The sequence below is a fragment of the Bacillus rossius genome, chromosome 1, assembly GCF_032445375.1.
Source record: "Bacillus rossius redtenbacheri isolate Brsri chromosome 1, Brsri_v3, whole genome shotgun sequence".
In the NCBI taxonomy this organism is placed as follows: Eukaryota; Metazoa; Arthropoda; class Insecta; order Phasmatodea; family Bacillidae; genus Bacillus; species Bacillus rossius.
The window spans coordinates 296,416,977-296,433,147 of NC_086330.1; the positions used below are offsets into that span (position 1 = coordinate 296,416,977).

General features: G+C 36.5%; 2 protein-coding genes across 5 annotated transcripts in view; both read right to left on the bottom strand.

Annotated features, from left to right (window-relative positions):
- Nucleotides 1-16,171, bottom strand: part of LOC134527781 (solute carrier family 35 member E1 homolog) — a 308,654-nt gene that overhangs the window by 245,674 nt on the left and 46,809 nt on the right. The window lies entirely within an intron of this gene.
- LOC134527780 (probable phosphoserine aminotransferase) overlaps nucleotides 9,704-16,171 on the bottom strand; it is a 44,985-nt gene continuing 38,517 nt past the window's right edge. For both annotated transcript variants that reach the window (XM_063360720.1, XM_063360721.1), the window contains exons 7-8: nucleotides 11,032-11,298; nucleotides 9,704-10,469 (exon numbers count right to left, since the gene is read on the bottom strand). In XM_063360720.1, coding sequence (XP_063216790.1) covers nucleotides 10,367-10,469; nucleotides 11,032-11,298 — 370 coding nt within the window. In that variant the 3' untranslated portion in view covers nucleotides 9,704-10,366. The remainder of the gene's footprint in view (nucleotides 10,470-11,031; nucleotides 11,299-16,171) is intronic.

The window sequence follows — 16,171 nt, forward strand, 5'->3', positions numbered from 1 at the left end:
CAAATGTCTCTGTATTGTACTTTTGAAACACCTCTGATGATATGTTCAGGCCAAACAGTAATCCCCTGAATTGGTAGCAGCCAAATACAGTCAAAAAAGTACTGTACTTCGCACTCTTCTCATCAAGGCTAATGTGCCAGAATGAGTCCTTGAGGTCTAAGACACTAAAACATTAAGCATTTCCTATCCTTGCAATTACATCTCTTGCAGTGGGAATTTCATAATATTCTCTGACAACAGCCTTATTTAAGTCTGCCAGATCTAGACACAGCCTTAAGGAGCCATTAGGTTTTTCTACAATGACTAGCTGGTTTACCCATTCTGTTGGATGTGTACATTTTGTTATAATGCCAAGTTGACATAGCCTGTCCAACTCATTTTTCAGTTTGTCTCTGATTTTATTTGGAAGTCTATGTGGGGGGCTTGAAGTTGGAATGCAATTATCCTTTAGCTTAATTTTGTATTCATTTTAAAACTTACCAATGCCTGCAAACACATCCTTGTATGCCACGACAATGCTTTGCTTAGTTGGTCCATGTACTTCACCAATCACATTGTTTTGCAGCAAACCCAGATGGTCACAGGTTCCAATGCCCAGGATAGGTACAGAGACCTTATCAACAATCACAAACTTTTAGAGTTGTATGCAGCGAGGGAAATTGATCCTTGTTGTAGCTTTGCGCCATTTCCCACCTGCTGCACCAAGGCGAATGTTCTTAGAGGAAAATATTTACACATACACCCGAATCCGATTTGAACTGTACACTGATTACACTGTCTATAAGGAAAGTTTCTGTCCAACTTACAAGTGAAACACTTCTGTTATTTACACTGGCAATAAAATCACAATAGTCGTCATAGATTAAATCAAAGCCGGGATTTGTATCTTGTTTTATCTCAGTGACTGCACGATGTGTAGACCTGGTTTCACAGGGGCGAACACGACACACTTTAGCAAAGTGATTTTGCTTGCCACACACAGAACATGACTTAGAGCGAGCAGGGAATTTTGATGGGTCTCTTATATGACGGTAGCCACACCGTGTACAGATACTCTCTTCATTATGATGTGACATGCTTGGCTGTTTGGGCGCCCTCTGAGTATTGTTCTGTTTGTATTTTGCTTCGTCAATGCTGATGTGATCCGGGTTATTTTGACTAGGTTGCAGTATCTGGTTGGCCTGGGCAGTTGTAACCTCCGCAGTTCGAAACTGTTGAACTGTGTCTTCCAAAGAAGCCCCGCCAGTTTTGACAACTTTTTCTTGGGTCTGGCGATCTAGCTTCCCGAATACAACGCGGTCTCGGAGTAGGTCGTCAGCATCTTTGAACTCACAGTCACGCACTAGTGTCTTTAAATCCATTAAAAATGTGTCAAATGGTTCATGTTTCTTTGACTTCTGTTGTAGAACAAGAAATATATTTTTCTTGGGGTTACAATGCGTTTGGAACTTCTTGAGTACATTTGCCAACGATTTATTCTTAACCTCCTCATCAGTGAAAGTGAAGGTATTGTAGACATCTAAAGCCTCTTCACCCACAATGTTGAGGAAGATCGTGATTTTACGTGATTCTAACTGTAAAACCAAGTCCGATGCTTCTAAGTAAATGTTGAATGCTTGGTTAAATTTCTTCCAATTATCACTTAAATTGCCGCAAAGCGACAATTTTTCTGGTGTGTTGGAACCGGCCGCCATGTTGTATACAAATGACACTACAGGCCGACACTATTTATTACTAATATACATGCAAACAAATGATGAACACTGTTGGTTCGCGTACATCTAAGATATATTCGTCATATTAATCCTACCGACTGCGCCATGTATTGTTCTTTATTTCACTGTTTGGTTTTGTTTCCAATCATCTCGTACTACATACATGTGTATAGACCCTCACCATCTTGGTAACTCCCAGGTTAGCCAACCATTATGAAAGCTTAATTGCTTAGAGACGAGGAGGGAGGCCATAACATGGCAACGACTGAGGTATGGTATTTGATGACATAATAACATATCAGATTATTAAATTGGCATTTAATTAGGCCAAAAAAAAGAATAATACTGATGAACTTGTGAACAATAACAGTGGGACAGGAAAACCAATTAGGTTAACAATGACGTTTCATATTCAGAATTCATTTAAATTGACAATGAACACAACGAATATTTCAAGTAAACGCGCCATTATCAAGGCCACAAAAAATAAAGAATAAGTTACAAGTTACGCCGGCGAAACAGTGTGCGGTCCCATTACGGACCATCAAAAGGGGGCGTTATGTCCACACAAGGTAGACGCGTTGAAAACAGCAAGATTACAACAAATTCGTTTTGTAGGGATAACCTACTACATAATGCGCACAAGTTACATTCTAAAATAAGCAATGTGGCGTTTTACGTACGTCGACGTCTCAGGGGAGAACAGTTACAAAGAAAATGTTGAAAGTGAAGTTAAATTATTTAAGTAAATCCAAACGTAATCTTCTAGGTGGCGACCGAAAGGGAATTTAAACAAAAAAAGACAAGAATTTACATAAGCTTACATTAGGGCAAGGGCCACCGCCTCACTCGCAAAACAGAACAACACTTACATTCACCCCCCCCCCCCCCCCCCCCGAGGTCGCTCTCGCATGTCGTACAAATTAAGCCTTACTGACTACATGCTGGATTACAAAGACAATGCAGCTACTCGAGCTACCGAAAGAGACCAGCCAACAAATTTAACAAGACAAGACCGAATTACACTTTGACAGCCGTTTAAATAGATTAGGTGCGGCACAGCGCACATGCGCCAACCCGAGGAGGGAAGGCGAGGAGCAAGCAAACACACACTAGGAGGGGGAAGGAGGGAGGGGACGAATCCACGACGCGCAGAGTTTGAAAGTAACAGCGAGCCCGACCGCTACAATTACATCATTATTTACTACAGCCTCTCAGTAGCGTAGCCAGGATTAAGAAGCATGGTACCCCCCCCCCCTCCCTAATAAAGCGGGGGTCTCCCCCCCCCCCCACCCCGGAAAAATTTGGATTTTAAGGTGAAAAATTTGGATTTTAAGGTGTAAAATAGTGCTATTTGAGCATTTTTCAGTACTTATCTTTAAATATTGTAATGATAAAAATTTTATTATTTATTTTTTAATAAAAAAATTGTTTTGAGTGATGAAGTAAGAAATTAATTAAAGATATTTTAATCAATTGAAGTGCCTTGTCCACGTCCACTCAAAATCATGCTCGAAGCTCGACAATACAAAAAAAAAAAGGAATAAAAATGGTTGGGTTTCGGCAGAACTGGCCTATTCCTCGAAACAATTAGCTTTAGCTTGAAGAGTTACCCAGTCACCCACCTGCTTATAATTACCGCGCTGGTTAAATACAATAGGCGTGAGATATTTGAAAACTTGGGACCCGTCACAGCGTCACAACCTTATAGCTTCTGCTCGCGTCAGGGGTAAGGGAAGGGAAGGAGAATCAGTAGGGCTCGCTTACTCTTCCCCTACAGTGCAGTGGCCGGTGATAGCAGTAAGACACCCAGGCTTTTAGCTAACCTGCTTTCAGATAAGAAAAAAAAGGGTGCTTAAGGGGGGGGGGGGGATTAGAAACCCTAAACTCCCCCCCCCCCTGGCTTCGCCCCTGCAGCCACTATTCGCACCAACAGCATGGCACTATGTAATGTGCACGCTCTGCACTACCTGCACTACACTCGGTGTCGTTTGCACACTAACTTGCCTCTGTGAGGCAGCGAAGCGGCATTAAGGTTTGTGCAAGCATCGGAGCACCAACAGGTGTCGGCAATCCATTCTATTAAAATATCCAACAAATTTAATGGTGTTAAAAGACCTACACCAAGCTAGAGTTACTACTGACACAAATAATAGTATTGGCTAAAAATTAAGGCCACCCGAAAGTGGTAAGTAAAAATGAGGAAATTCATCATTATAAAGAGAAAAAAGCGGTATAAAATGTCATAAAAAAACTGTATAGTGGTGTCAAAAATCTGTAATAAATATTATCAGCAAAAAAGGCTTTTTTTCAAAACTATTTTCTCATTGAAATTTTTACAAAAATATGTATGTATTCACTTTATTGACATTAGAATAGCATAATAAAAGAACAAAAATTTTATATAGAATGTATAGGTATTGTATTTATTTTTAAGTCACTTCAGTGCACATGGCTTGCAGTAAATCAAAAATATATGTTGCAAAACAAATTCAAGATACCTATTGATACAATTAAGAATGTCCATTGAAATATACAGAAAATCATAATTACAATGTTTTGGATTTTGAAACCAGTTTGCAGCTCAGAAAATATCTGGCCATACGACGAAAATGCTCTTTCACTGTCAACATTTGAATCTGGTATCTACAGCAATGCTAAAGTTTGTGACACAATGTTGCCGTGTTCACTTTGCAATCCTTGCAAAATCTGGCAGATGTCAGCAGTGAGTCCTTCTTTCAAATCATTGGAAACTTTCATCTGAAGTGCAAGATAATCTTCTACAAATTCCTTCTTTGTACCAGAGTTGATAAGAGGAAGATGGTTAGCAGTTTCAAACAGCTTTTCATCAACATTATTGCTCACAATGTTTCGAGCAGTAAACAGTTTTTCCCAACAGTGCTAAAGAACTCTTTAGCAATGTCTTTTTCCCTGAGATTTTGTAGCTTGGCGAGACACTTCACTCCTAAGCTCTTCAATTCATTTTTCACCAACTATGCTTGACAGCTGAAGGGAGTTTTGAAAGGGCAGCAACCAATAAGAAGTTATTCTCTAAGTCATACAACTTGAAAAAGAGTTTATGACTTAAAGAGTAACTACAACCTTCAAGCTCCAGGATGTTTTCTGAGTCCATGAGAAAATCAGCAGACCACAGAATTACTGCAAGCTGGTCACTCAAGTACTTAAAATAGTCCGTCAAAACACCACTATCTTCTCCGTTGAGAAATTGAATTAGATCATTAATGTTTTCTGCAGTATATGCAACGAAATGGAACCAGGACCACCTAGTCATAACTGGTGCTGGGAATATTTTGACATATTTTTCTTGTTCTGGGTACTTATGTTTCAGAAGTGTGGAAAATCTGTACCTACTTTTGTTTCCTTGAATTCAAAAATACATGTTTGTCATTACTAACACATGTATTTAGCTCTGAGAGGGGCTCCACAAACTTGCGATGAGATTTAGTTGGTGCACCCAGCACTGAACATGAACCATTTTCTCACAAAATATAACCTTTAAAGTGTCTACACAATTGGTCATATATTTTGCAGAGTCACTCATCACAGCAACTATATTTTCAAATTTTATGTTAAGTTGTGAAACAATTGATACAATTGCACTGGAGCATTTTGTGCCTTTTGCACTGTCCAGTTCTTTTCACCACCCACAAACAACTTTTGGTCACTGGTACTTGAAAGAACACGAATTAAAATAATGAAAACACATTGTCCCTTATTGTCTGTAGTTTCATAAACTAGAAGAGCAACTTTCTGGTTTTCCACTGCTTTCTTTACCATGTCAGTAGTGGCCTCACCAATTTTAGGTAGATATATATATCTCTAACACCTGTAATTAAAAAACAAATAAATGTAAAGCTGCAACACTTAATTTTCTATAAAAAATCATTTTTATAGTAAGAATAGTTTCGACTAAGGTAAATATTTTAATATTTGAGTCTTACCCAAGTTAAACATTAAATGTATAACTGGGTCTACTTACCAGGTAAATATTTTTGGAGCTAAGCATGGACAGAGTTATTATCTGTCTTTTCCTGTGGTATGTTGGCATCTCACATGTTCGTGAAGTCCACAATAAATTCTTATGTTTTCCTTACTGCTCTGCCCGTGATCAATTGCACTAAAAAAGCTCAACTGCTACGGGGTTGAATACGTTTTCAAATGTGCTTCTTTCTTCCGTTTATGGGACTCTCCCAGAACACACTTCTTGCAAGTGTCTTTCTGCAGCCACTCCACACGACTATTGCAATATGTACTTGCACATAATTATTTTACTACCTTCATCAAAATATAAAAAAATCCATTATTTTTAAATTATTTCACACGTTCATGTAATGTTAGAAATTTTGAACTAACAATGATTGACATTATAACATACTTTCACATGTGCGGAACAATGCATTGGAATTATTACACTAAAAATGTGTTGTGGTATTTGTATTATACTCTCTCGCAACAGCGCCATTTTGGAATGGTGGTGATATTGCCTTCTTGAAATCATTTGGCTGTATTAGATGATATCCTTCATATCACAGGTACCATACCACAGCTTATTTCGAAGGTTACCGAAGTGAAAGGTTAGGTTGGTTCAGTGTAATAAAATAGTTCTTTGTTTATTTCCGGGAGGGTTGGGAAAGTATTATTAAGTTACCATATCTAAAATTAAAGGTGGGTTAGATTATGTTTGCGTTTTTTATAATACTCTTATGACCGTAAGATATATATATACAATATACCTATCTATCTTTGCAATATGGTGTTTAGTGTTTCCTTTCACAAGCGATCAGAAAACGTCAGATTAACCCTTGAAACTGTTTGTGTGCTGCTCTTTCTTGTGAGCTGTAGGCTTCCTTGATCTTAACTAAAAGGTATTTGAGCCTATGGTCTTGTTTGCAACATGAACAAGAAGATGGCGCGTGATTTTGTCAGTAAAATATATCACCACCTTCACCTCATGAACAGTTCCATTTAATTTTTTTGTATGTGTTATATATATATGCAACAGTTATCTGAGCTTAAAAAAATGTCTCAGTCGGCAACGTTTTATTAACGTATCTTTTGGTGGTGGTGGGGGGGGGGGGGGGGGGGGGGAAATACCTTTTGGATTATAAAAATCATCCAGTACCGCAAGAATTTATGGCAGAAAGTTCAGTACAGTTATTTAAGTAAGCAGGTACTGTTTATTTTTGCCGTGTTTACAGTGATAAAACAAATTGCATTTTATTTTCATATCAAGATGGTTCTAGTAGGCATTGTCTGTTCTAACACAGGGGTTAAAGCATATGTTCGTGTTTTTAGCGGGTGAATCCGTAAAACGAAAACTATAATTTCGTAGGAAAATCTGTTTTCATTGTTTTTTCGTGATCGCGACAATTGCATGGCCCTACAAATACGTAACACTATCACACGTTATAAAACATTCCGCTGCACGTTTAATGAAATCTTTGGGTTTTAGAACAGGTATCTGTTATAGCTGCACCCAAAAGTACCATATCACACCTGTTCCATCTGTGTTGAAGCAGAAAAACAATAAAGTTACTCACTGATTTCTGGCCTTTTTAGCAGTCACGAGAAAGGCACTGACATGAAACATGTACCAAAAGCTGCCCATCTACAAACCTATAGGAATGCACAAAAATCACAATGAAGAATTCTTTTGAAGGCATTATTCTCAAGGTGGTGTATAAGCGATCATATTTTGTTCACACTCCAACTCCACATGAGAACCACACAAGTATTGACTATAACTTATGTTTTGCAGCACTGATCATTCCACATAGTTGACATACACAATCGTTAAATGAATCGGTTTGCATCTATCCGCTGATACTTATGAAATAAAGCTGCTGCTTTAAGTGCTGAAGCAACTTGCTTATCTGAATAGCTCTGAAAAGAAAAACCATTCAAGTGTTAAGGCTGTGTCGGTGCAACACTGGCTGCACTTCCAGTAATTAGTTACAGATTTGGGCTGAGCAATTTATTACTATGGCTATGGTGCACTCTGGAAGCTGATGTATCACTGTTCATTTCATGTCCAGCCTTCGTCTACAGAGATGGCAGGTGTGAGGCGGCAGTCTGCACTTGACATTGAAGTAATGCATATGTCAAATCTTGCTGAAGAATCGTTATCGCTATTGTCTGGTACCTAGCCGCACATTTCTGCTCATGGTCAACAAGTCTTACGCAACCTGTGGAGATCAGGAGAGTACACTGTTCCCATAGCATTTTAAACATTTCCAACTGTCATACAAACCAGACAATGTAGCGAAGAATCACAGTGTGCCAAATGGTGGAAGAGACAATGCAACACCATGGCAGATACTGCAGATAATCATGGGAACTGGAATATGGTTAGTTCACAATGTTCTGCATGTATTTAAATGACTTGGAACTAGAGATGGGTCGAATCCATATTTTATAGATTCCGATTCAGATTCCAAAAATGCTTCGATTCCAGGTTTGATTCCGATACCGATTCCACCAAAAAAAATTGACATGTACCTAATCATTAAAGAACTTAAAAAAGGAAAAATACAATATTTCATGATTCCAAACAAACTTCTATTTCAAAACAAAGTTTAAATGCAATTCTAATGAGAACTCAGCTGCTTGTATTATGCTAATTAATTCATAAGCAATACACGGTTATAATTTCATCAATTTCTAGAAATGAGAATTCAGGTGTATTAACAAAACAAACTGAAAAATTAAAACAGTATATAAATCAAAAATAAAATCTTATGGTACATTATGAACATCACTGGAGTCCCCCAAAGCAAGATATTTATGTTGAGTCCGAAAATGTTTTAACAGGTTGGTTGTGGTTTTTGTTGGCCCACGAGATATTTTCGTGTTACAATTGCATGCTGCAAATTTGTCATCGAACGGGTAGATTGTAAAATGTTTCCACACTTCAGGCATGATTTTTTATTTCTAATACACCGTTTCACATGTGTATCTGCAAAAACGAGTTATATACAGCACAGAAATACGTGTACTATACTATAGTAGAAATAAACTACCTGATCTCTTGAAAAATAGTAATTGAAACCACGCGTGTTAATAGAAACAAAAGTGAGGTTACAACATAAAGTATTCGATAATATGGAGGCTTTCGTGTTTCATCTCATGCAGAAAGTGCTCAGCCGCGTCAAAATGTACCATCTATGTGCGAAGCAAACGAAAAAAAGTTAATTAATCAGACATACTAGTTAAATATATTATTATATTAAATAAAAATACTGTGATGTATTACGTGTTTTAACCCAATTTTAACCATTTTAAAACTTCAAACAAAAGAAATTACGATAGATAGTATTGCTTTTGTTGTGTTGCACGCTCTGTTAGCTGTTTACAACGTTAAAGTATGGCGGACTCGGCTAGATGAGATGATGTATTCGTAATTTGTTTCTTTTCCTTTCTTTACATATTGTGGAATTCAACACGAAATAAGTTAAAATACGGTTATGATTCTAGAGTTTGGAAAACAAATATTTCATTTGATCCTAGCGACTTTTATAATGTAATTGTATAAGCTGAAACTGCAACCAGTATAAAGTGATATAAGATAACTATTACGTAATTTACCGAATTTTGAAATCAAAGTGCAAGGTGAGTTACGTAAATATTGTGACAATATTCTGGCCGGAAAAAAATGGTAACTTTAGCAGGAATCGCTGGTTTCATTCAGGAAAAAAACTTTTTTTTTTCTAAATTATTAAGAGTGCTTAGTACCATACTAAATACAATACGATTCCTTGAAACTTGGCGGAAGAATCGACGGTTCCGATTCCTGGCAGAATTGGTGAAATCGAAGCACCGAAGAATCGACACGCCCATCCCTACTTGGAACTATTGTACTTAAATCAATGAAGTGATTCAATACTTCGTAATTCAGAAAAAAATATTTTTAAAGATAAGTAATTATTTAATTCTTTACTTTTTTTGGAATAGTAAATTAAACTCAACAATTTTTAAATAAAATCATTTACTCAAAGATAAAATTTATATATAATCACCATTCACATTGTTATAAAAAGCGTAATAAAAATTGTAAAATGTAATAGCCTGGAATGTAAAATATAAAATTCCCCAATAACAATCTTATGGCACAATAATATGTAAACAAAAGAATACAAAAAAAATTTCATTGTGAGAATAATATACATATTAGATATGTTCTAAAAGTAACCTCTATTGGAATTAATATTTACAGTAAATATCTTAGCCTGCAGGTGCCCTTACACGTTTGGTCACAGGTCAGAATGAGTTGAAGGATGAAACTCCTAACATATCAAAAATAATCTCATTGATCAAGTTATTTGAAATTAAAAAAATTAAATTTAGAAAAAAACTTTTAGAAAATAAAGAAATTTCATTGCTAAAACTATAACCGGTGGCATATTCTCTACTGTGAGTGACTACAAGTTTTAATCTTGCACAATGCGTTAAAAAGTCAAAATGATCCTAAAACAAAACTGGTCACAAAATGAAGGTTACGAGCAATGACGTAAAGTAAACGTCACCAAAAAAATTGGCATTAAAATTATGCCAATGAGTAGTAAAACTTCAAAGTTAAAGAATAACAAACATCAATGCTTTTGAATTGTTTCACATGACAAACAGATCTGCTATTAGGAGTTCTCCTGATAAAATGACTTCATGTAATCTGCCAATACTTGAGCTTCTTCAATGGTAATTGCGTTGTAAAGTGATGCACGAATGCCTCCAACCAACCTGAAAACAAAATTACAAAAAAAAATTATGTGGAAAATAGTTAGTAGTTTACAGATTTTGACCTTCTCTTTTATAATTTTTTTTTTTTAATTTGCTTCAAGTCACATCAGAAAATCTGTGATAAGTGGACACTCACAACAAATACAATGAAAGAAAAACTGGAAAAGGAACTGTCTCAGAACTGTCATTGGGAACCTTCTTAGCAATTGCTGGAGTGACTTATGGAAACCACCTGAGAACCAATTAAAACCTCAAAAAATTGCTTTCGTCCTCAAAAACTTGAAACCCATGAAAACTCCCACTCCTTTCTGGCTTGGAATTCTTCAACATGTCCTTGTCCCCCAGGTAGAATAGGAGTTACCTTTATTTTTCTTTTCTAAAAGCTTGTAATACTTTGACAATTCCCTGCCACCACAACTCTCTAATGCTTCCTTGTTTTCCAGGCAACTTCGAATCCAGACTTTTTTTTATTTCCACTGACAGCTTTGTTTTACCCAACAAGACCCTGTTTCCTCCAGCAGTTGAAGTCCTCAGCCCCCGCCTCTTTGCCCCTGGGACTCGCCTGTGTCCCTTCAGCTGCAACAAGCCCCGTGCCTGGGCCCCGTCGAGGAACCTCCTCTCCAGCGCCTCATCCGCCGGCTGCCCGCCCACGCGAAACGGGACATTCATGCGGCTGCGGGACCGCCCCTCCACGGGGCAGACATAGAACCCCCGCGAGGCCTCGATAGCATCGTACAGCAGCTTGCTCTTCTCGACCGCGCTCCTCTCCATCCGCTGCAGGCCACCCCGGGCCCTGATCCACTCGAACACGCGGCTCATCACGTAGATCCTGGGAACAAACACCGACCACTGGGACATTGCCGATGTACGCCGCTGAAGAGCACTTGTTCCTCAAGAAGAAAACCAACACAGGCAACTAATAACATTTACTTGAAGGGCATCATTCCATGCAAATACTCTCAAATTATAGCATTATCTATGACTATGGCAGTGGGGTTAATGTTTTTGGTACAGTGAATTACGCTCTTACTCAATATTTTAACTGTTTGCTGTTTATTAATGCTATGTTCTTTAAAGTTGTATTATGGATTGGGTTTAGCACTTTTGTGAGTTTGCCAATTTGTGATGGAGAGAAAACAAAAGGCTTCACTGGAGAGATCTTTGTACAAGCAATGTTTCTGTACTGAATGGGAGCAAGAGTTGAAATGGTCAAGCATTGGCCAAATGGAATTGCAGAATGGAATTTTCCACAGTTTGTTCGACCTACAACTGAACTAAAATGTGACCAAAAGACAGATAGAAAGATCTCTGGCGACAAAAAAGTTCGTAAGTTCCCACGAGACACCAATGAACTGCTGATCACAGTTGTTCTTTGATCAGTTTTGTCACAAAACCAGAAAGAAAAATTTATATGTAGAGCTGTTATGGATGAACTTCAAATGTAAGAACAAATGTAAAACTTAGCAAATGATTCATGAAACTAGTCCCAACAATGTTCCTGACATTTTTTTCTAATCATTCTGTAAAAGGGAATTGCAATATTGCAAGTAGTTAACCAGTAGTTCCCCATTTTAAGAGTTGGTTAGATTAGATACATTTGAAATACTGTAAAATATAATTAATTGTTGTTCAGCAATAACCTAATTTAAATATTAACTATTACCTAACCAAACAACCATTTCTCACAATTTTACAATATTAATTACGTAGGTACCTAACCTAACCAACCGTTAACACGGTATACAGCCATAAAAGTAAAAAACATACTGCAACGCCCTTTAAAAGAATAAGAAAAAACTCAGGTACTAATTAATTGTTTGAATTTTAAATAATTGCATTATTGTTTGTAGTGAAGAAAAGGTGTATTAACATGTATATGTTTTATTTGGGAGATGTTTTATTATAAATATAATTCATAGTGTACATACAGGGAAATGTTATTTTCTTATTGCCAAATGTTTATAATATATTGAAATATTATGGTACATGAAAGATTTGAAGCTATATTTGTGTTCCAAAAAAAAAAAAAAAATGGGTGCGTGTACTTAGGTACGCGCGTGAGAAGTTGTACTTCTTTGACATCATTAAAAAATAGATTTTAATTGCATGCAAAAATAGTGCGTGGAGTCCCTCCGCACGCGGAAGAACTGAAACTTAGTAATGTGTAAATGAAAATAGGAAGGGGTACAAATTGATTTTTAGTGAAATCATATTGTATCAAATCAAACTAAAAAAATAAAGGAAATAATTTTGAACCGATTCATAGACTGATTTTCAGAGAGAAAGAGAGAGACCTATTGAATGTCTATAAAACTAACTTTTTTATGAGAGCAGATTTTCATGAAATAAATCATGAAATCATTCAACGATAAAAGCTGTTTATTTAAGTAAGCGGACAGGTTCGCTCCAAGGAGAAAATTGACGCGGTGAGACCTCGTGGACATAGAGAAATGACACACACTCACTATTTATGTGTCTATGAAGCATGATTTTTTTCTGCAATTTAAATTGTAATATACAAAAAGGGTATTGAAAATTGAAACAAATATGGCGACACTACAAACTGTCGGGATCTTTATTTTTTTCTTACTCTCTACTTAGTTCCTTACAATAGCAAAACTTAATGGCTTCTTATAATGATTATATTTTATGTCATAAAATTAAGATTTCTTTTCTTTCCTTGAGCCGATTTTGATGAAATAAAGCTTATATTTCTTTCTCTGCTACGCTCAAGTTAACTTGAAAACCCCATTAAAATTTGTATAGTAGTTTTGTAGAACACCGCGTACAAACAGACAGTGCTTTCATACCCCCTCCATGGTTACCCCCTCCATGGTAGCGTTAAACGTTTAACACAACCTTGTTGGAAGTCGCATTAGAAGTATAACTTCAAAAAAAAAATTTAAAAAGAAAAGGATGCAATTGCACAACCAAAGTGAAGTGTAATTTATGTTATTGTTCTGTGTTATGTAAATGATAATTATGTTTAATGACCTGTGTTTGTTTATGAAATTATTTAAGTTGTGTAAAGATAAGTTATGAAATGTTGGCATTGATAATATGTTTGAAATAGGTTGTCATGGTAACATTATGTTATTGTTATAGTGAGATATTAATGAGGTTAATAATTTTAAGTTTATGTTTACAATTTCTAAAGGATAATAACTGAAACCTTACTCAAACAGCTTTTTTTGTTGTTGTTTAGTCAGGTTAGGGAAGCAGGAAGAGAAGAAAATTAGATTAGAAGAATAGAAGAATAGCAAGATGTTGTATATATTTATTTACGAGACATTTAGGAGTGACATATGGTGAACAATGTATTTAATTTACTTCAGAGGATTTCTGCGTCATTGGCAGTATGGTTGCAGAGCAACTACACGGACTACAGGTGATCCTGATGGGGAGACGTAAGCACGAGTGTCTACCCCTGGTTCCCGTCTGGAGAGGCTGCACGATTGAGTTGTACATTGGACACTATGGTATGTACTAGTGATGATGGGTCAATTCCTGTTTTTTCCCGGTTCTCGGTTCAGTACCGGTTCTTAAAAATTGGTTCTCGGTTGTTGGTTCTGACTTAAAAAATAAAATAAATATTATTCACACATTATTATGAGGTGTTATAAGTAATAAACTATTCATTGTTTTGGCTACAAAAAAAGCACTAAAAAGCCTGTATCCAGACTTACATCTTCAACAATTTACTGTTTCAAGCTACAGTAAACACACCAACCTATTTAAAATGTAATATGTATTAATAAAAAAATACATTTGAAATAATATAGAGAAAACTTAATAAAACTAAAATTTACTATATTTAATCTAGTAATTACCTCAAGAAATCTACATACACTCTCCTTTAAAACATAGGAATAAAAATAAAATGTTACAATAATGGAAATAAATACAATGATGGTGAACTTTCAAAGAATTAAAATATTAAATTGTCCATCAAACTTATTGCCTACATTGAATTCAGTTTGTTTGCACAGTCAACAGTAAATTACTGCCACACTTCTGATGCCATTTCTTACACAATTTGTTTTTTTTGGCCAGAATAATTATACTTTACAAGTGTCAACAAGCATTTAATTTGACCAGCCAATAGTAAAATATTTCTACACATCCATACACCACTTTAATAAAAAAAAAAACTTCCCCCTTCAAAACAATCCCGTTTACCTAAAAGAGAAAGTTACTAGCCATTACGCTAGATGGCTACAGATGCAGTGAAGTTAAACTCCAAAGCACTGCACAAAACGCATTAAATTTTAGAATGCAGAAAATTATTACGAAATTTTTTTAAATCAATCATTAATTCTATTAAACAAATATTCTGTGGAATTTTGCACTTTTAATTGTTTTTTATACACCAGTCACCCTTACTTACATGTCAACGACTCAATTAACTGCCTATTTTTAAAAACTAATTGAAACAAACATGGCGTCTTTCTGTTCTCACATCTCTGCTGAGGCACGTTATAGAATTGCACACATCTATGAACTATATCTATGGCACCTTCAACTGTTATGTTTTGATTGTAAAACGTACTTTGTTTACAGATGTGACGAGAACATTAAATATTTTCACGTGTAATTTATTTTATAGTTAGAGATGAATATTTTGAATATTTTCGTAAAGGGTTTTGCTATACTGCCGGTGCCGGTACCGGCACCAACATTTTAGCTGCGGTTCTCGGTGCCGGTTAAAATGCTGAGAACCGTAGGAACCGAGAACCGGTACCGACCCATCCCTAGTGCAAGATCTATGATGCACTGCAGGAATGTGGCTCAGTACCTATGGGCCGAGGCAGTAAACATAGCTGTTTATCTCTTGAATTGAACACCAGCCTCTGGCTCCTCTGAAACACCATATGAGAAATGGACAGGGAAAAGGCCCTCACTAAAACATGCTCAAATTTTTGGAAGTGAGGCATATGTATTGGTACCAGCACAATGTAGGGATAAATTGGCAGCAAAAAGCAAGAAAATGATCTTTGTTGGATATGATGGAGAATCAACCAATTACAGACTATATGATCCTGTGACAAGAAAGATAACAGTGTCAAGAAATGTTATATGTTATATGTGAAGAAAAATTAACTCTACCTACAGATACTAGAAGCAGTGCTGGTAAGATTACAGTTGAGAGTGAGGACATGGCCGCTAACCAAGAGATGTCTCCAGAAATTGATGAACTACGATCTGAAGATGAGGATCCATTTATTGGCTTTGAAATACCTGAGGGAAATATTTAGCTGCTGATATTTTTGTTGCACTTGGTAAAATACTACACGAACTTGTGCCAGGGACATTCTCCATCTTGCATTTTTCGCAAAGGACTGTATATACTCTCAACACCCAACAGCCATTCAGAAGCTTATGTAGAAGAGATGTCACTCTGAACTAAATTGCCAACCTGTTTAGGTTGAATGAGAAATGGCCTCCAATGAAACATGTTCAGACTGTATAACTGCACACAAAAGTTGAACATGTTTACCTGAAATAGTTCAGAGTCCCATGTAACAGCACCCTTATGACAATTTAGTCTGCTCTTGTTTGTGGCTTTGTGAACATTGAGAGGAGGACAGGGGGGATAGCAAGGGTGAAGTTGAGACAGGATAACACTTTTGGAATGCCCTGAAGGGGAGGGAGAGAGAGGGTTCAAATGGAGTTTGTCGCTGGAATGCTTCCACTTCCTTCTA